The sequence below is a fragment of the Oncorhynchus nerka genome, linkage group LG2 (assembly GCF_034236695.1).
Source record: "Oncorhynchus nerka isolate Pitt River linkage group LG2, Oner_Uvic_2.0, whole genome shotgun sequence".
NCBI lineage: Eukaryota > Metazoa > Chordata > Actinopteri > Salmoniformes > Salmonidae > Oncorhynchus > Oncorhynchus nerka.
Window position 1 is genome coordinate 30,724,353 of NC_088397.1, and position 20,567 is coordinate 30,744,919.

At 43.7% G+C, this 20,567-nt stretch overlaps 1 protein-coding gene across 4 annotated transcripts in view; it reads right to left on the minus strand.

Annotated features, from left to right (window-relative positions):
* LOC115134079 (glycogen synthase kinase-3 beta) overlaps window positions 1–20,567 on the minus strand; it is a 53,602-nt gene that overhangs the window by 4,618 nt on the left and 28,417 nt on the right. The window contains exons 3-10 of one of the 4 annotated variants that reach the window (XM_029667729.2): window positions 18,249–18,332; window positions 9,142–9,252; window positions 8,058–8,188; window positions 7,574–7,680; window positions 5,757–5,854; window positions 4,484–4,579; window positions 2,700–2,886; window positions 16–114 (exon numbers count right to left, since the gene is read on the minus strand). In XM_029667729.2, coding sequence (XP_029523589.1) covers window positions 16–114; window positions 2,700–2,886; window positions 4,484–4,579; window positions 5,757–5,854; window positions 7,574–7,680; window positions 8,058–8,188; window positions 9,142–9,252; window positions 18,249–18,332 — 913 coding nt within the window. Of the gene's footprint in view, window positions 1–15; window positions 115–2,699; window positions 2,908–4,471; window positions 4,580–5,756; window positions 5,855–7,573; window positions 7,681–8,057; window positions 8,189–9,141; window positions 9,253–18,248; window positions 18,333–20,567 lie in introns of all 4 variants that reach the window. The other 3 variants (XM_029667712.2, XM_029667720.2, XM_029667701.2) reach the window with 3 other exon arrangements.

A 20,567-nucleotide genomic window follows, 5' to 3' on the forward strand; every position in this document is an offset into this window, starting at 1 on the left:
GGGGGGTGTAATGACCTGAGGGTGCGGAGGCGTTGGTAGGAGTGAAGGCCCCGGGCTGATTCCGGGCGTGGGCGGGGATGAGGATGGAGGCTAAGGAGGGGTTACTGGACAACTCTGGGGAAGCAGAGAAAGAAACACCACGTCAGACAAAATCACCTACAGATAGACAGCACATCTTATATTTACAACTACAGAGCCGACTATCACATTCACCACCATCCTACCGGAGTCACAGCATACGTTCACTATGATCACATCCTAATCAATCACCATCCTACCGGAGTCACAGCATACGTTCACTATGATCACATCCTAATCAATCACCATCCTACCGGAGTCACAGCATACGTTCACTATGATCACATCCTAATCAATCACCATCCTACCGGAGTCACAGCATACGTTCACTATGATCACATCCTAATCAATCACCATCCTACCGGAGTCACAGCATACGTTCACTATGATCACATCCTAATCAATCACCATCCTACCGGAGTCACAGCATACGTTCACTATGATCACATCCTAATCAATCACCATCCTACCGGAGTCACAGCATACGTTCACTATGATCACATCCTAATCAATCACCATCCTACCGGAGTCACAGCATACGTTCACTATGATCACATCCTAATCAATCACCATCCTACCGGAGTCACAGCATACGTTCACTATGATCACATCCTACCGGAGTCACAGCATACGTTCACTATGATCACAGCCTAATCAATCACCATCCTACCGGAGTCAAAGCATACGTTCACTATGATCACATACTAATCAATCACCATCCTACCGGAGTCACAGCATACGTTCACTATGATAACATCCTAATCAATCACCATCCTCAAATTCACAAAGTCACATTCTATGGCTATGGAACAAATTTGCACACTCCCATCATGGATTTAAAAGAGTTGGATTGGTGTAAATAGTGAATAGAGGGCTTTTCCAACAATGTCACATCCACGACAAGAAGTGTGAAAGTGAACACTTTGTGAGAAGGGTGGAGAGTCAGGATACAACCACATTCTACCATTTACAACCACAGACCCAACGACCCAAATACAGTTACCTATAGACACACATTCTACCATTTACAACCACAGACCCAACTACCCAAATACAATAACCTATAGACACACATTCTACCATTTACAACCACAGACCCTACTACCCAAATACAGTTACCTATAGACACACATTCTACCATTTACAACCACAGACCCAACTACAGTTACCTATAGACACACATTCTACCATTTACAACCACAGACCCAACTACAGTTACCTATAGACACACATTCTACCATTTACAACCACAGACCCAACTACCCAAATACAGTTACCTATAGACACACATTCTACCATTTACAACCACAGACCCAACTAGTTACCTATAGACACACATTCTACCATACAACCACAGACCCAACTACCCAAATACAGTTACCTATAGACACACATTCTACCATTTACAACCACAGACCCAACTACCCAAATACAGTTACCTAAAGACACACATTCTACCATTTACAACCACAGACCCAAATACAGTTACCTAAACACAGTTACCATTTACAACCACAGACCCAACTACATTCCTACACATTTACCATACCCACAGACCCAACTACCCAAATACAGTTCCCTATAGACACACATTCTACCATTTACAACCACAGACCCAAATACAGTTACCTAAATACAGTTCCCATATAGACCCAACTACAGTTACCTATAGACACATTTACAACCCACAGACCCAACTACAGTTACCTATAGACACACATTCTACAACCATACAACCAAATACAGTTCCCTACCCATTCTACCATTTACAACCAAACCCAAATACAGTTACCTATAGACACACATTCTACCATTTACAACCACAGACCCAAATACAGTTACCTATAGACACACATTCTACCATTTACAACCACAGACCCAACTACAGTTACCTAGACACACATTCTACCATTTACAACCACAGACCCAACTACAGTTCCCTATAGACACACATTCTACCATTTACAACCACAGACCCAACTACCCAAATACAGTTACCTATAGACACACATTCTACCATTTACAACCAGACCCAACTACAGTTACCTATAGACACACATTCTACCATTTACAACCACAGACCCAACTACCCAACTACAGTTACCTATAGACACACACTCTGCCATTTACAACCACAGACTCAACTATCCAAATACAGTTACCTATAGACACACATTCTACCATTTGGCCTACAACTACAGGCCCAACTTTCACATTCATCATCATAGCATATTTAGCCTTTATTTTACCAGGGGAAGTCCCATTGAGACTAAGGTCTCTTTTACGAGGAAGCCCCGCATTACAAAGCAGCAAGGAATAGTGACAATTTACAATCAATCATAATCACAGCATTAATTTGCTCTGATCAAATTTAAATTATAATAATCTAATGGACTAATAGTCACATTCCCCTTTACCAACCACCATGCTAATCAGTAGTCAAATTTGGCATGTATAGAAATACAATTCCTATTCAAGTCAAAGTTCTGTGATGAGTCGACTGGCATCCATATTGAGTGGTCCCCGTGAGTGTTCCAGTCAAATTGCAGTGGTCTGAGGGTCTTTGTCCGTTCTAGTAATTCTGTAGGAGATACAGAGCTGTGTATGAGCTCCATCCATACCCTGTGTGGAGAAGTTGAAGAGCAGGGGCTTCTCGCGCCCGTTGGGCAGCTTGAGGTTGGGGTCCCGGAGCTCGTCGAAAAAGGTGTGGGCACAGGCCTCCAGGGGCGTGAAGCGCGCTGTGGGCGTGTACTCCAGCAGACGCGAGCACAGAGCGATGGCCTCAGGGGGCGTGCGCGGCCGGAACACCTGAGAGCCAATCACACAAGGCTGAAACCGGTCAATGACACAGGTTAGAGGTGACACGTCAGCTAAAGCTCCTGGGTGAAGATTACCCTAGGTACAGATCTAGGATCAGCTTCCCCCAATCCTAGCCTTACGCATTAGTGGGGAATATGCAAAACTGACCAAAGATCAGCATCCAAAGACAACTTCACCCTACACCTGCTAAACATTATACAGTGCAAAATCCTGACAGGGTTTTAAAATCTTGCTCCACACTTTAAACAATTTTACAAAGCCTTACTTAGCATTCTTTAAGTCTTCATAAGCACTGCATATAAAGACAAGACATATCTATATAACCAGATATATCTATATATGGTTCTTACATCGTGTTTTGCCAAATGTGGCAAAATCCTATGAATTGACTCTGAAGCATTTATAAAGGGTTTATAAAGGCTTCGTTAAACCTTTGAAGTGTGTTTAAAGTGGGACCAAAAATGTCTCGTAGATTCACTTTTATTCAGAAACTCACAGGCCAGAGGACAGTGCAGTGCAGAAGAACACCACCAGAGGGAATGTAAACATATCTTAAAGGTGCTGCATGGTCAATCCCGATCTCGGCATTGGCCGTGCAGCATTTACGGTGATATGGCCACTGCAGAAGTCAGGGCATTCACACTTCTTGTGCTTCACCGAGCAGCCCAAAGCTGTTTTGAAGGAAGTTGAGTTTGTGTTTATACAGGACCTCCCGCCCTCACCTACCGTCAACCAATCATGTCAATGCGGAGCCTAACGGAGCCCTCCGCATTGTTACAGAATTTGAGATGCGCAAAGAGATGCGGTACGGAGCTCAATTTGGCCACACCCCCCAAACGGCATCTCCGACCACATTTTCAGACCAAGCATAAATTGTCTCTTGCAGAGGGGAGAGCTGGTGTAAAACCGTGGGACAAATATTCCGGTCCCAATTAGCTCCCTACCTGTATCCCTAACATGCTGACCAAACTGCAGGCATGCACCATTGCGTGAAAGCTGATTTTGTTCACCCACACCAGAAGCGATCAGGACACGCAGGTTGAAATATCAAAACAAACTTAACCTCGCCTGGCCATGCAGCCCTCGATGACGCGCGCGAGCAGTGTGGGTGCAATGATTGAATAACACGCACGTGTACATTTATTTAGCGACGCGAGCGGTGTGGTCAGCATGTAACCCTTCGATGTGTGCAGATTTGTAATGTGGGATACTTAGCTAACCCTTCAGATGTGGAAACACTGAAGGGTTGGAGCCTATGGGGAACGCAATAGGCAGCGAATTTGGACCAGCTGTCCCTTTTGCCACCAACGTGGTGCGGCACATTGGGAGTCCTGCACATGCTGTTCAACCTGCAGATTCTAGAACGAGCTCTTATGTGAGGGTTTGTGCGTACACTGCTGTTCCTCTGCTTGCAACTGGGGCTGGTGACCGTGGGAGTGTTTAACATCTCAAGAACACACTGAGTTCACGGATGCATGAGTGAGATTTGAAGACAGGACACACACACACAGAGAAAGAGAGACACTTGGATGTAGGCGACAGATTTTAAAATAGTAAAAAACGGTTCCTGTACCTGTTGACTCACCTTAGTCCATGGGTGTGCCTTGATCTGAGGGAACTTAAACTCAGTGTAGTTGGGATTCATCTCTCGGATCTGCTCCCGAGTGGGAGTGCCGAGAACCTGGGGAGACACGGAGACAGAGGAACCGTTTTCCCATCGATACGTACAACTATGTACATTTGAAGTATCAGGTGTGTACTGAGCACAAAACAGAAGTTAATCACTCATTATATTAGTTACAATGCCACGAGGGTTGTTCTTAATTCAGAATTTGGGAATTGACTCCCATTCAACTCATCAGTTGAAATTCTAGTTGGATTGGCCACACCCTACAGGATGTAGAATTTGAGTGATAGGAAATATATTTAATTCAGCAAAATTCAAAGAAATTACACTTAGTCATAGAACATAGATAGCAAAGAATATATCACATTTCTTTTAACCTTAGTGCTTAGAATAGCAAATTATATTTCCACCAACAATTGCTCTATGGTCAACTTGAGGGATACATTCTGGGAAATGTATTTACAAAAAAGTGATTAATGAGATAATATCTTCAAATATTCGCATACAGGTTTTGTTTTGCTTGATCATTCATTTGAAGAGTGTGTCCTGAAAATAATTTGTTTCATCAATATTTTATATGCCACTATATAACAAATGTACAATATGTACACTGAACAAAAATAAACGCAGCATGCTAAAATCTGAAAGACTTACCTAAATTACAGATCATAAGGAAATAAGTCAATTTAAATAAATAAATTAGTCCGTAATCTATAGATTTCACATGACTGGGAATACAGATATGCATGTGCTGCTTACAGATACATTAAAATAAAAGGTAGGAACGTGGATCAGAAAACCAGTCAGTGTCTGTGACCACCATTTAAACTTATGCACACATCTCCTTCCCATAGTTGGCTTTTGATTGTGGCCTGTGGAATGTTGTCCCACTCCTTTATAATGGCTGTGCGAAGTTGCTGGATATTGGTGAGAACTGGAATGAGCCGTCATACACGTTGATCCAGAGCATCCCAAACATGCTCAATGGGTAACATGTGTGGTGAGTATGCAGGCCATGGAAGAACTGGGACATTTTCAGTTATCCAGGAATTGTGTACAGATCCTTGTGACATGGGGCCATGCCGTATCATGATGAAACATGAGGTGATGGCGGCAGATGAATGGCACAAGAATGGGCGTCAAGATCTCGTCACGGTATCTCTGTGCATTCCTTTGGGTGACGGTCCGGCTTACCGTCTGTCTGTTGACATTTGAAGGCAGGTGTTTTTACCTTGATGATCTCCACCAGCTGATCCACCCCACTGTCACCGGGAAAAATGGGTTGCCCTAGCAACAGTTCTGCTAGAACGCAGCCAGCGGACCATACATCTGCAGAGGATGGAGAAATACTGTGAGGACACACACACACACACACTAGTAGTGTAGTCAGTGTAAGGTGTTAGTAGTGGGAGGCGTAGTCAGTGTGAGGTGTTAGTAGTGGGAGGCGTAGTCAGTGTAAGGTGTTAGTAGTGGGAGGCGTAGTCCGTGTAAGGTGTTAGTAGTGGGAGGCGTAGTCCGTGTAAGGTGTTAGTAGTGGGAGGCGTAGTCCGTGTAAGGTGTTAGTAGTGGGAGGCGTAGTCCGTGTAAGGTGTTAGTAGTGGGAGGCGTAGTCCGTGTAAGGTGTTAGTAGTGGGAGGCGTAGTCCGTGTAAGGTGTTAGTAGTGGGAGGCGTAGTCCGTGTAAGGTGTTAGTAGTGGGAGGCGTAGTCCGTGTAAGGTGTTAGTAGTGGGAGGCGTAGTCCGTGTAAGGTGTTAGTAGTGGGAGGCGTAGTCCGTGTAAGGTGTTAGTAGTGGGAGGCGTAGTCCGTGTAAGGTGTTAGTAGTGGGAGGCGTAGTCCGTGTAAGGTGTTAGTAGTGGGAGGCGTAGTCCGTGTAAGGTGTTAGTAGTGGGAGGCGTAGTCCGTGTAAGGTGTTAGTAGTGGGAGGCGTAGTCCGTGTAAGGTGTTAGTAGTGGGAGGCGTAGTCCGTGTAAGGTGTTAGTAGTGGGAGGCGTAGTCCGTGTAAGGTGTTAGTAGTGGGAGCGTAGTCAGTGTAAGGTGTTAGTAGTGGGAGGCGTAGTCAGTGTAAGGTGTTAGTAGTGGGAGGCGTAGTCAGTGTAAGGTGTTAGTAGTGGGAGGCGTAGTCAGTGTAAGGTGTTAGTAGTGGGAGGCGTAGTCAGTGTAAGGTGTTAGTAGTGGGAGGCGTAGTCAGTGTAAGGTGTTAGTAGTGGGAGGCGTAGTCAGTGTAAGGTGTTAGTAGTGGGAGGCGTAGTCAGTGAAAGGTGTTAGTAGTGGGAGGCGTAGTCAGTGTAAGGTGTTAGTAGTGGGAGGCGTAGTCAGTGTAAGGTGTTAGTAGTGGGAGGCGTAGTCAGTGTAAGGTGTTAGTAGTGGGAGGCGTAGTCAGTGTAAGGTGTTAGTAGTGGGAGGCGTAGTCAGTGTAAGGTGTTAGTAGTGGGAGGCGTAGTCAGTGTAAGGTGTTAGTAGTGGGAGGCGTAGTCAGTGTAAGGTGTTAGTAGTGGGAGGCGTAGTCAGTGTAAGGTGTTAGTAGTGGGAGGTGTAGTCAGTGTAAGGTGTTAGTAGTGGGAGGTGTAGTCAGTGTAAGGTGTTAGTAGTGGGAGGTGTAGTCAGTGTAAGGTGTTAGTAGTGGGAGGTGTAGTCAGTGTAAGGTGTTAGTAGTGGGAGGTGTAGTCAGTGTAAGGTGTTAGTAGTGGGAGGTGTAGTCAGTGTAAGGTGTTAGTAGTGGGAGGTGTAGTCAGTGTAAGGTGTTAGTAGTGGGAGGTGTAGTCAGTGTAAGGTGTTAGTAGTGGGAGGTGTAGTCAGTGTAAGGTGTTAGTAGTGGGAGGTGTAGTCAGTGTAAGGTGTTAGTAGTGGGAGGTATAGTCAGTGTAAGGTGTTAGTAGTGGGAGGTGTAGTCAATGTAAGGTGTTAGTGGTGGGAGGTGTAGTCAGTGTAAGGTGTTAGTAGTGGGCGGTGTAGTCAGTGTAAGGTGTTAGTAGTGGGCGGTGTAGTCAGTGTAAGGTGTTAGTAGTGGGCGGTGTAGTCAGTGTAAGGTGTTAGTAGTAGAAGCGTACCTATGCTGGAGGTGTAGTCAGTGGCCCCAAAGATGAGCTCTGGGGCTCTGTAGTACCGTGAGCAGATGTAGGACACATTGGGCTCACCACGGACCAGCTGCTTCGCACTGCCAAAGATAACCAAGGAAGGAAGGAATGCAGGAAGGAAAGATGGTGGGTAAGGACAGTCAAAAGGAGGATTTGAGACTTGAAACTGCTTTTTCTTTTATGTATACCAATTAGTAGTTTCCTCAATTCCTCTCAAAGGAAAAAGGGATGGAGGAAGCAGGGTAGTGAAGCAAGTAACATTTTCAGACACAGCTAGAACTCAGGCCCAGACCACAGCAAATTGTTGTTGTGTGAGCCTGAGGGGCTTTGTCCATTCTAGTAATTATATTCTATGAGCTGGGCTAGGTTGGGTCTATGTCTGAAAACATTATTAGCTGTCAAATCCTTGCTTCCTCCCTTAATATGGCTCCATTGTATTTCAAATGTTCCAGCCCACCTGCCAAAGTCACAGAGCTTGAGCACGGCTGTCTCCGGGTCCAGCAGCAGGTTCTGGGGCTTGATGTCCCGATGGCAGATCCCAAAGGAATGGATGTAGGCCAAGCTCCGGAAGAGCTGGTACATGTACATCTGTAGAGAGAGATGTGGACACACACAACTTAGTACATGCGCTAAGCTAGCTACACATAGTGCCATGAGTGGTAGGCCTATAGAGTAGAGGCAATTCCTGCTCCCTTGTATTCAATGTGCTAAAAATAACAGTGTGCCAGTGTTCAAATCCCCCAGAAAGCCCCAGCTAGCGGGCCCTGGCTCAGACTCCAGTCCTTTGTTTATACCACTACTTCCACTTCCTTAAGTGGCAAGTTGGAAAGGCAGAGACAGCGGGGGCGCTATAATAAGGCCGCTGACGCCATCTCAACTGGCCGCTGCACGATGACGCAGGACAGCATGGTGAGGAGGATGGGAGGGAAATGCCCAAAGGAGTCCGTCTGCCTGGCCAGACACAACCATCCCACCACCACACACTGCGTGGGACTATTCTGTAGGTTCTACAGTACTGGGCAAACACTTCTATTTTGACCCCTTTTTCTCCCCAATTGGTGGTTACAGTCTTGTCCCATCGGTGCAACTCCTGTACGGGCTTGGGATAGGCGAAGGTCGATAGCCATGCGTCCTCCGAAACACGACCCCGCCAAGCCTTATTGCTTCTTGACACACTGCACAATTGACCAAAAAAGCACCAATGTGTCAGAGGAAACACCCTACAGCTGGCGACCGAAGTCAGCGTGCATGCACTAGGCCCACCACAAGGAGTCGCTAGAGCGCAATGGGACAAGGACATCCCGGCCAGCCAACCCAGTGGGCCAATTGTGCGACCCCTTGTGTCTCCCGGTCGCGTCAAAGCCTGGGATCGAACACGGGTCTGTAGTGACGCCTCTCGCTCTGCGATGCAGTGCGTTAGACCGCACTGCATACAACAAAAATGTGTGATGTTGGGTGCTCGACTGCAGTTGAGAAACACTGATCTAAATGAACATAGAGAGCAGTCTCTTGATGAAGCGATAGACTCGAGGGGGTCTTACCTTCACATAGACCACGGGGAGGGTCTGCTTGGCTCGGCTGTAGTGTCTAGCAACTCTGTACACAGTCTCAGGAACGTAGTCCAGAACGAGGTTGAGATACACCTCGTCCTTCTGTAGCAAACAAACACACACATTTAGAGTATGAGTCAGACTAGGGACAGTGGGCCGAGGAGGTTAGAAGCATGTATCAATTCCTTTGGTGTGATCACAATGTAACGTGGTTCTTGTTCATTAGGCACCAAACTGAAGAAAATGAACTGAAATGCTGAGGGGCTACCTGGACCAAAGAGAAAGGCTAATTTTCGTATTCCGTTGCAAAACATATTTTCCATTGTGTGCCTAATGAAAACAACCCAGGCCTTGCTGTGTGACTAAGCAGGCCAGACAGACAGTGAGAGAGAAGAAAAAAAGAAGAAAAACAGTTACTGTATGATCTGGCAGAGAGACACAAGCTAGACTTAACATCAAGGGAGTCAGATAGTTGTTTTTCTTGGCAGGACAACAGAGGAACAGATAACTGTTCTAGTGAGGGCAATGGGATATCACACTTTCTCTATGAATCCGTCGCTGCAGATGTCTTCAATGAACCACAAAAAGAATGATCAAATTTACACAGTGTATAATACATTAAGAACAGCGTCCTAATATTGAGTTGCGTGCCCTCCTCCCCCAGTCCTCCGTTTTGCCCTCAGAACAGCCTCAATTTGTCTGGGTATGTACTCTACAAGGTGTCAAAAGCGTGCCAGCATCCCCGTGGAACATGTTGACGCCAATGCTTCCCACAGTTGTGTCAAGTTGGTTTAATGTCCTTTGGGTGTTGGACCATTCTTTATACACATCGGAAAATGTTGAGCATGAAAAGCCCAGCAGTGTTGCAGTTCTTGACCCGAACTGGTGCGCCTGTCAACTACTACCATACCCCGTTCAAATCCCCCGTTTGTCTTGCCAATTCACCCTCTGAACGGCATAATTACACTCATAACTCCATCTTCAACCGGTCTCCTCTCCTTCATCGACACTGATTGAAGTTGATTTAACAAGTAAGGGATCATAGCGTTCACCTGGATTCCCCTAGTCAGTCTATGAAATGGAAAGAGCAGGTGTTCTAAAATGTTTTGTATACAGTTGAAGTCGGAAGTTTACATACACTTAGGATGGAGTCATTAAAACACGTTTTTCAACCACTCCACAAATGACTGGTTAACAAACTATAGTTTTGGCATGTCAGTTAGTACATCTACTTTGAGCATGACAAGTAATTTGTAACTGTTTACAGACAGATTATTTCACTGTATCACAATTCCAGCGGGTCAGAAGTTTACATACACTAAGTTGACTGTGCCTTTAAACAGCTTGGAAAATTCCATAAAATGATGTCATGGCTTTAGAAGCTTCTGATAGGCTAATTGACATCATTTGGGTCAATCAAAGGTGTACCCGTGGATGTATTTCAAGGCCTACCGTCAAACTCAGAGCCTCTTTGCTTAACATCATGGGAAAATCAAACGAAATCTGCCAAGACTTCAGAAAAAGAATTGCAGACCTCCACAAGTCTGGTTCATCCTTGGGAGCAATTTTCAAATGCCTGAAGGTACCACGTTCATCTGTACAAACAACAGTACCCAAGTATAAACACCATGGGACCACGCAGCTGTCATACCGCTCAGGAAGGGGACGTGTTCTGTCTCCTAGAGATGAATGTACTTTGGTGTGAAAAGTGCAAATCAATCCCAGAACAACAGCAAAGGACCTTGTGAAGATGCTGGAGGAAACTGGTACAAAAGTATCTATATCCACAGTAAAACGATCCTATATTGAGGAAGGAGGACGAAGCCAGACTACGGTTTGCAACTGCACATGGGGACAAAGATCATACTTTTTGGAAAATGCCCTCTGGTCTGATGAAACAAAAATAGAACTGTTTGGCCAGGATGACCATCGTTATGTTTGGAGGAAAAGGGGGGAGGCTTGCAAGCCGAAGAACACCATCCCAACCATGAAACATGGGGGTGGCAGCATCATGTTGTGGGGGTGCTTTGCTGCAGGAGGGACTGGTGCACCTCACATAATAGATGGCATCATGAGGGAGGAATATTATTTGGATATATTGAAGCAACATCTCAAGACATCAGTCCGGAAGTTAAAGCTTGGTCGCAAATGGGTCTTAGAGAGAGAGAGAAAAAGAGAGAAAAGAGAGAGAGGAGAGAGAGGAGAGAGAGAGAGAGAGAGACACACACACAAAACACACACTTCCTGATAGAGCAATGCTCTAAAATAAGCCCCACACAAAGGATGACTCACTCTCCTGCCTGCCTCACTACGGCAACAGCAGCCCCTAAATTACACCTCTGATTGGCTCATCGGCTCACACAAAAGGCAGGTGATTGGATACTTCCCTTGTTCCCTCCTGACCATGTAAATAGCTGATTGGTTTGACAGCAACAGGTAGTGACTGCTTGACTGCTCAGTGCTCTGCCCCAAGTGACAGTGTGTGGTCTCCTGTCTATTTTCTGTATTTGCCAGCATTCGCTAAATAAACTCATAGGTTATCTGTAAATCATATGGTAGGTTATGATATTGGGCTGGAAAAAATACGGCAAATGTCATACATTTTTTAGATTTTTTTTAGATGGGGTATGTCGTTTATGTGCCAATTTGTTTATGTGCTGCATGTCTAAATGAGATTTTGTTTTCCCAGAGTCTCAATAGAAGCCTTGTATATGCTTATAAATTAAGCAAAGCTATGCTTCACCAATCAAGAGGAAAGACAAATCTGTTTCAAACGGACCCTGATTAACCATTAGATGGTGGAAATTATACAGTATACAAGATGCAAATCTGTGTGTTTTGCAGAATGGTATAGTTAAGCAATAAAGCCCCGAGTGGGTGTGGTATAAGGGCTGTTCGTAGGCACGATGCAATGCGGAGCCCTTAGCCGTGATATATTGACACAAAACACAAACCACCGAGGTGCCTTATTGCTATTATGAACTGGTTACCAAACCAGCCAGTTAAAAAAATTACAATAATCTGTTGCATGCCCTAATGAGCACCATCACCGTCTCATGTGTCTATGAAGTCACAGCCAGAGGGGAAAGGGCAAGCAGGGTCGCAGATCAGTGTACAGCCCTCCAGACACTAGGTCCTGGTGTTCTGTCTGACTGGGGCTAAAGGGCATACAGTCATGGGCCACATTTCAATAGTGTAAAGTGGATTCCTCTCCTAGTCCCCACCCAAAATAATACGCTGATAACTGTATAAAATGTTTTCTCCCATCAAAAGAGGCGGCAAGGAGAGGAATCCAATCACTGGGCAAGGCAGGGAAGAATATGAGCCGGCTCTTTTTAAGGTAGAGCAGCATCCTTTTAGTCTGGTCACATAGCAGGCTCCAGTTTCCTCTGGCCCAAATCTAGAGGCCAGACACCCAGTGTCAGCATGCCCACCACACTGTGCCAGGATCACATCACATTAACCAGACACGACACAGGTCATAGTGGCAGACTGTCACTTTGTCTATGCAAACAGACCTACACTGCACACCACCATAGGCCAATGTCAGTCTGCCTAGCCACAATGACCAAAATATCATAATGCACCACATGCCTTTCTTTTTAACAGGTTTTAATGCCCCAACCCGAATGTCCCCTTGTTCACGTATATCCCAGCTAGGGCTGTCCCTGACAAAAATAAAATATTGGTCGACCAAGAGTCGTTTGTTCCAATCGATTGGTCAACATTTTTAAATGTGTATTTCTATGTGTTTTAATCAAATCAACTATATTCACTGAGCTCATCTGATGCTTTAATTTCTTGGTGACGGGGGCAGTATTGAGTAGCTTGGATAAATAAGGTGCCCAGAGTAAACTGCCTGCTACCAAATGCTAATATATGCATATTATTAGTAGTATTGGATAGAAAACAGTCTGAAGTTTCTAAAACTGTTTGAATGATGTCTGTGAGTATAACAGAACTCATATGGCAGGCGAAAACCTGAAACAAATCCAACCAGGAAGTGGGAAATCTAAGGTTTGTAGTTTCATTTAAGTGATTGCCTATCCAACATGCTGTGTCTATGGGGCCAGATTGCACTTCCCAAGGCTTCCAGCAGATGTCAACAGTCTTTAGAAAGTTGTTTGAGGCTTCTATTGTTTAAGGGTGTCAAATAAGAGCTGTTTCAACAAGTGGACTAGGCTGAGGCCAATCAGTTGTTTACTGCGCAGTCACGCGGGCGCGCCGTTCCTTCTTTTTCCTCTGTAATGAATACGCTATTGTCCGGTTGGAATATTGAAGATTTATTGTAAAAAGCCCCTAAGGTTTGATTGTAAACATCGTTTGACATGTTTCGACAAACTGTAATGGAACTCTTGACTTTTCGTCTGGATTTTGCGCTCGCGCATTGTGCCTTTGGAATAGTGAACTAAACGCGTGAACAAAACTAAACGCATGTATTGGGACATAAATATGGACGTAATCGAACAAAACAAACATTTCCTGTGGAAGTGGGAGTCCTGGGAGTGCATTCCGACAACGATCAGCAAAGGTAAGTGAAGATTTATAATGCCATTTATGACTTTTGTTGACTCCACAATTTGGCAGGTAACTGTATGGCTTGCTTTTGTGGCTGAACCGGTTCTCAGATGATTGAATATTGTGCTTTTGCCGTAAAGCTTTTTTGAAATCTGACACAGCGGTTGCATTAAGAACAAGTTTATCTTTAATTCTATGTAAAGCATGTATCTTTCAAAGTTTATGATGAGTATTTCTGTTATTTGATGTGGCCCTCTGCAATTTCTCCAGATATTTTGGAGGCATTTCTGAACCATGGCGCCAATGTAAACTGAGGTTTTTGGATATAAATATGAACTTGATCGAACAAAACATACATGTATTGTCTAACATTGAGTCCTGGGAGTGTCATCTGATGAAGATCGTCAAAGGTTAGCGATTCATTTTATCTATATTTCTGCTTTTTGTGACACCTCTCTTTGGTTGGAAAATGGCTGAATGATATGTTCTGCTTTTGCCGAAAAGCCTTTTTGAAATCGGACACCGTGGTTGGATTAACGAGAAGTGTATCTTTAAAATGGTGTAAAATACTTGTATGGTTGAGGAATTTTAATTATGAGATTTATGTTGTTTTGAATTTGGCGCCCTGCAATTTCACTGGCTGTTGGCGAGGTGGGATGCTAGCGTCCCGAACGATCCCAGAGAGGTTAAGCACACTGTTTGATTAAATAATTAAGACACACAAATGACTAGAGGGAGTCCGACCGGCATTTGATTTGATTGTGCCGGGTTTAGACTTGCTGCGGTGTAAAAGAAAAAATCAAGTTACTCTCCTCCCTGCTGCAGTGAACACCACTGAACATCAAAGTGTTTATCATGCTGTCCGTGTTGCTGAAGCTGCAATTTCTGACTGTAAACTTATGTTATCAAAATCCCTCATTTGTTTAGGAAAAACATTCCCTATTCCCTCAACCCTTGCTCTCTTCATGTGACACATGTATGTATTACATGCCCTTGACCAGAGACCTATTTGTATGGGACTAGTATTACTAGAGAAAGTTGTTTATGTAATTATTACTTCAGAATGTCCGTTATTCCAGAGGACGATTCGGACAGGATTAGTTATTTTCAAAACTGCCCGGTAATTATTATTATTTTATAAATTGACAGTTATGACAGAAGCCTGGAGGTTTTTATTCTAGGCGTGAAGATACAGTTTTTCCAATATGCCCAGGTGATAGGGCCACACTGATAACTCAAGCCTGGTTCCCAAGTTTCTAAACCATCATTTGGACATTTTAGTGATCCGCAGTACATCCTAAAGGCTATGGATGACAAAGTTATCATTTCCAAATGTTTAGATCAGTTGTATGCTGCCTTGCGATCTATTAACAGCAAAGGTTGCATTAAATAGGCGTAATATTTTTTACTGATACATTTGGAAATATTCTATTCATACGCACAAAACAAACAAAATAATTCACTGTGAAAGTTGATAGGCCATTCATATATAGCTTATGAACAGCACTTAGCACAATTTATCCAATCAGTTCTCTTGCGCAACACCTGTCAAGCTCAGACATTTCTATCAAAACACAGGGATGTCAATTCGCACGGGACTAGTATTATCGCCAAAAAACAGTAGGTTATTCTGGATGGAATTGTTACTCTCCTGCCATGTCAAAATTACTGACATGGTAGATTCGGACCGGACTAAAATCACAGATGTGGTGTTTTGTGCTCGTGCACATAATTACATTACCCGACCTCCCCCAGTAAAAACGAATCCAATCCGAATAGGGCACAATGGGGGCTGATTTATAGCGTATCATAATCACATCAATATATTGGTCATAAACTCTGAACACCGTAACAACCAAATGGATGCAGAGGACACCCCAACCCAAGCACTCTGTTCTGCCACCTCAGGCAGCTCCCATTCAGCTCAGTCCAAGCTCTTGGCACCCCAATGGTGGAACTAGCTTCTCCCTGAAGCTAGGACAGCAGAGTCCCTGCCCATCTTCCGAAAGCACCTGAAACCCTACCTCTTAAAAAATATCTTAAATAATTATCCTCCTCACCTCGACACTCCCCACCAAAAAAACAATTATGCACTTGACCCCAAACCCCCTTCTAGCTCTTACTCTACTGACAGCTATGTTATTGAGGACAAATGTACTTTCTATGCCTGTGATATGTGGTTGTCCCACCTAGCCATCTTAAGGATGAATGCACTAACTATAAGTCACTGGATAAGAGCGTCTGCTAAATGACTAAAATGCAAATGACAAACTCGAAAAAGGGGTATGTTTACTGGTTGCTGAGGAGATAAAGGGATAGACCGATGTGTGGAATAAATTTGACAAATTGCGGGAAAGCACTGGAGATCAAGAAAAAGGTAAGGCGCAAGCGCTGCGGGCATATTATGTGTGCAAAACAGACGCTGTATAGATTACAATATAATTTTTCTGACCGTTTGGAACAATGTAAACAGCAAATAATGTATAAGCGTACCAGAGTCTGATGTAACGTTTTTTTGTTAAGCCTTTATTACAGCAAAGACTAAAAACAGTCTGTTTAAGCTAATTAAATCAAGGCTCACTTTATTTTCATTTTAAAACTAAAATGCTTGACTGCATTTCAAATCATGAATGACTTGTATGCTGTGCGATGACATGAATGAATGACTGATTGAAACAGAAGCCTATAAAAGTATTGAAATACAGGCCTAAGTAAGTTACAGTCGTAAGACTAAACCGGATGCGCTTTCAGGCCGACAGCTCAGTCAGTGGTAGTTATACAAGGCTGCTATACTAAACCTACCAATGATAATGACATCACTTATGATCATAATAATAAGACGATCAAGAAAAAAAAGAGCATTATAAATAGTTACTCCGACAACTTGGAACAGTGTAAACACGAAATAAACAGGGCAAAATCAGTGTCTTATACGCCATGATATATACAGTACCAGTCAAACGTTTGGACACACCTAGTCATTCAAGGGGTTTTCTTTATTTTTACAATTTTCTACATTGTAGAATAATAGTGAATACATCAAAACTAGGAAATAACACCTATGTAGTATCATGTAGTACCCCCCCCCCCCCAAAAAAAATCTAAATATATTTCAGATTCCTCAAAGTAGCCACCATTTGCCTTGATGACAGCTCTGCACACTCTTGGCATTCTCTCAACCAGCTTCATGAGGTAGTCACCTGGAATGCATTTGTGGAATTTCTTTCCTTCTTAATGCGTTTGAGCCAATCAGTTGTGTTGTGTCAAAGTAGAGTTGGTATACAGAAGAGGGCCCTATTTGGTAAAATACCAAGTCCATATCATGGCAAGACGAGCTCAAATAAGCTAAGAGAAACGACAGTCCATTACTTTAAGACATGAAAGTCAGTCAAATCGGGAAAATCTTAAGAACTTTGAACATTTCTTCAAGTGCAGTCGCAAAAACCATCAAGCGCTATGATGAAACTGGCTCTCATGAGGACCACCACAGGAAGAGTTACCTCTGCTGCAGAGGATAAGTTCATTAGTTACCAGCCTCAGAAATTACAGCCCAAATAAATTCTTCACAGAGTTCAAGTAACAAGACACATCTCAACATCAACTGTTCAGAGGAGAATGTGTGAACCAGGCCTTAATGGTCGAATTGCTGCAAAAAACCATTACTAAAGGACACCAATAAGAAGGGGAGACTTGCTTGGGCCAAGAAATACAAACAATGGACATTAGACCGGTGGAAATCTGTCCTTTGGTCTGATGAGTCCAAATTTGATATGTTTGGTTCCAACCGCCAGGTCTTTGTGAGACGCAGAGTAGGTGAACAGATGATCTCCACATGAGTGGTTCCCACCGTGAAACATTGAGGTGGTGGTGTAATGGTGCTTTGCTGGTGACACTGATGTATTTAGAATTCCAGGCACACTTAACCAGCATGGTTACCACAGCATTCTGCAGCAATACGCCATCCCATCTAGTTTGCGCTTGCATCAGATGACCTGGGCTCCACAATCACCCAACCTCAACTCAATTGAGACGGTTTGGGATGAGTTGGACACTGAGTGAAGTAAATGCATCCATCAAGTGCTCAGCATATGTGGGAACTCTTTCAAGACAGTTGGAAAATCATTCCAGGTGAGTACCTCATGAAACTGGTTGTGAGATTTCCAAGAGTGTATAAAGCTGACATCAAGGCAAAGGGTGGCTACTTTGACAAAACTAAAATATATTTTGATTTGTTTAACACTTTTTTGGTTACTACATGATTCCATATGTGTTGTCATAGTTGATGTCTTCCCTATTATTCTATAATGTATAAAATAGTAAAAATAAAGAAAAACTCAGACAACTAAACGGGGCTAGCCCTAATCCCAACAATATAAGAGTATCAACCTAAACAGCTTAAGTTAATATGAAAATCTTCACAATGAAAGGTCAAAGAATGTAAGTGGTAGAAACAGAAGTTCAGGAGCAACATTTAGCCTAGCCAGTGTCAAACAAAAACTTGTTGAATATCGAGTCTCCATCACCTGCAACAACATACAGAGACAGACGGATAGACTGACGTATGAGCAGCAACCACCCACCTTGTCTCCACTGGAATAGAAGAAGTAGCGTAAACGCACTATGTTGCAGTGGTCCAGTTTCCTCATGATCTGTAGCTCCCGGTTCTGTGACGAGATGAGAAAGAGACATTGAGAAAATCTGACAACCTGCGAGTATTAGACAAGTCAAACAGGCTAAAGAAGCTGCACTCTCCCAGACAGTATCTCTCCCAGAAGAAACTTTCCTCTGATTCTGAACCAGTTAGACACGCTCTCTTAAATGAGTCTTAAAAAGCTTTTGAGGCTCATCTGATAGGGGCTGACAGATCCAGGGTTAGGGAAAACGGCTGTTCAGAGAGAGGGAGAGTGAGAGAGAGACAACATAACATGGAGCATCCAGACTTCTCCCCCAAAGCCCTCAGTGTTTCCCAAACCGCTCGTTGAGTACCCCGCAGACTAGCAGCTCCACTTACTAGATCTAATCCAGTACTAGCACACCTGGTTCAACTGGTCAGCCGGTTGGTTAAATCAGGTGTGCTAGTATTAGATTAGATCAAACAAGTGGAATGGCAAGGAGTTCTCAAGGAGAGGTTTGGGAAACAGCTAAAACATAACCATGGGTGTCCATCACACAGGTAGTGAAACATTCAAGATAAGAATCTGAGCATTTCTAGACTGAGTTTTGCACCCTGTCACTGTTTTAAATTACAAGCCCACACATGGTTAATTTAGGCCAGCTACATCTGTCATAGATCAGTGACAGCCATAACTGAATGGGGTTCAAATCATGTCAGTGAAATCTGAACAGGGAGCAAATTACCCACAGACACACATTATAAGCTATTTCAAACACTGGCACAGAGCAGCCATTGCAACACTTGTTTAACACAGTTACGGCAGTCATAATGTAGGCTACATGTGGTCCATTCATGATGACAGAGGAAATCCATGGGTTGAGTTTCCTTTAGGGTGCGACAATAGGAGTTATGAGCTAAAGCTGGAATAGGGAGGGACGAGACTCCATTTCAGCTCCAACAGGAAGGGGCGTGTTCTCACAAGACATGGCATCACTCGGGACGAGGGCATCATGCTCAGGCCGAGTGCCAAGATGATGAACCAAACGCCCATCAGTGTGGTACGGCAGGCAGTGCTAGACGATCACGAGAGAGCAGTCTCACAGCGGTAAGCGACCCGACTAACCTCCTAAAGTATTTTCAGTCGAATGACAGTAGACATGCGAGACCATTTAATGTGAGCTCACATAAGTTACGGATAAAAGTAAAACATACAGTTGAAGTCGGAAGTTTAAATACACTTAAGTTGGAGTCATTAAAACTTGTTTTTCAACCAATCTCTTGTTAAAACTATAGTTTTGGCAAGTCGGTTAGGACATCTACTTCGTGCATGATGCAAGTAATTTTTCCAAAAACTGTTTACAGACAGATTATTTCACTGTATCACAATTCCAGCGGGTCAGAAGTTTACATACACTAAATTGACTGTGCCTTTAAACAGCTTGGAAAATTCCATAAAATGTCATGGCTTTAGAAGCTCTGATAGGCTAATTGACATCCTTTGAGTCAATCGGAGGTGTACCTGTGGATGTATTTCAATGCCTACCTTCAAACTTAAACTTTGCATTGACATCATGGGAAAATCACAAGAAATCTTCCAAGACCTCAGAAAAAAAATTGTAGACCTCCACAAGTCCGGTTCATCCTTGAGAGAAACTTTCAAATGCCTGAAGGTACCACGTTCATCTGTACAAACAATAGTACGCAAGTATAAACACCATGGGCCCACGCAGCCGTCATTCCGCTCAGGAAGGAGACACGTTCTCTGTCTCCTAGAGATGAACGTACTTTGGTGTGAAAAGTGCAAATCAATCCCAGAACAACAGCAAAGGATTTTGTGAAGATGCTGGAGGAAACAGGTACAAAAGTATCTATATCTACAGTAAAATGAGTTCTAAATAGACATAACCTGAAAGGCCGCTCAGCAAGAAAGAAGCCACGGCTCCAAAACCGCCATAAAAACGCATGACTATGGTTTGCAACTGACAAAGATCTTACTTATTGGAGAAATGTTCTCTGGTCTGATGAAACATAAATATAACTGTTTGGCCATAATGACCATCGTTATGTTTGAAGGAAAAAGGGGTATGCTTGCAAGCCGAAGAACACTGTCCCAAACGTGAAGCACGGGGGTGGCAGCATCATGTCGTGGGAGTGCTTTGCTGCAGGAGGAACTGGTGCACTTTACAAAATAGATGGGATCATGAGGTAGGAATATTCTGTGGATATATTGAAGCAAAATCTCAAGATATCAGTCAGGAAGTTTAAGCTTGGTCGCAAATGGGTC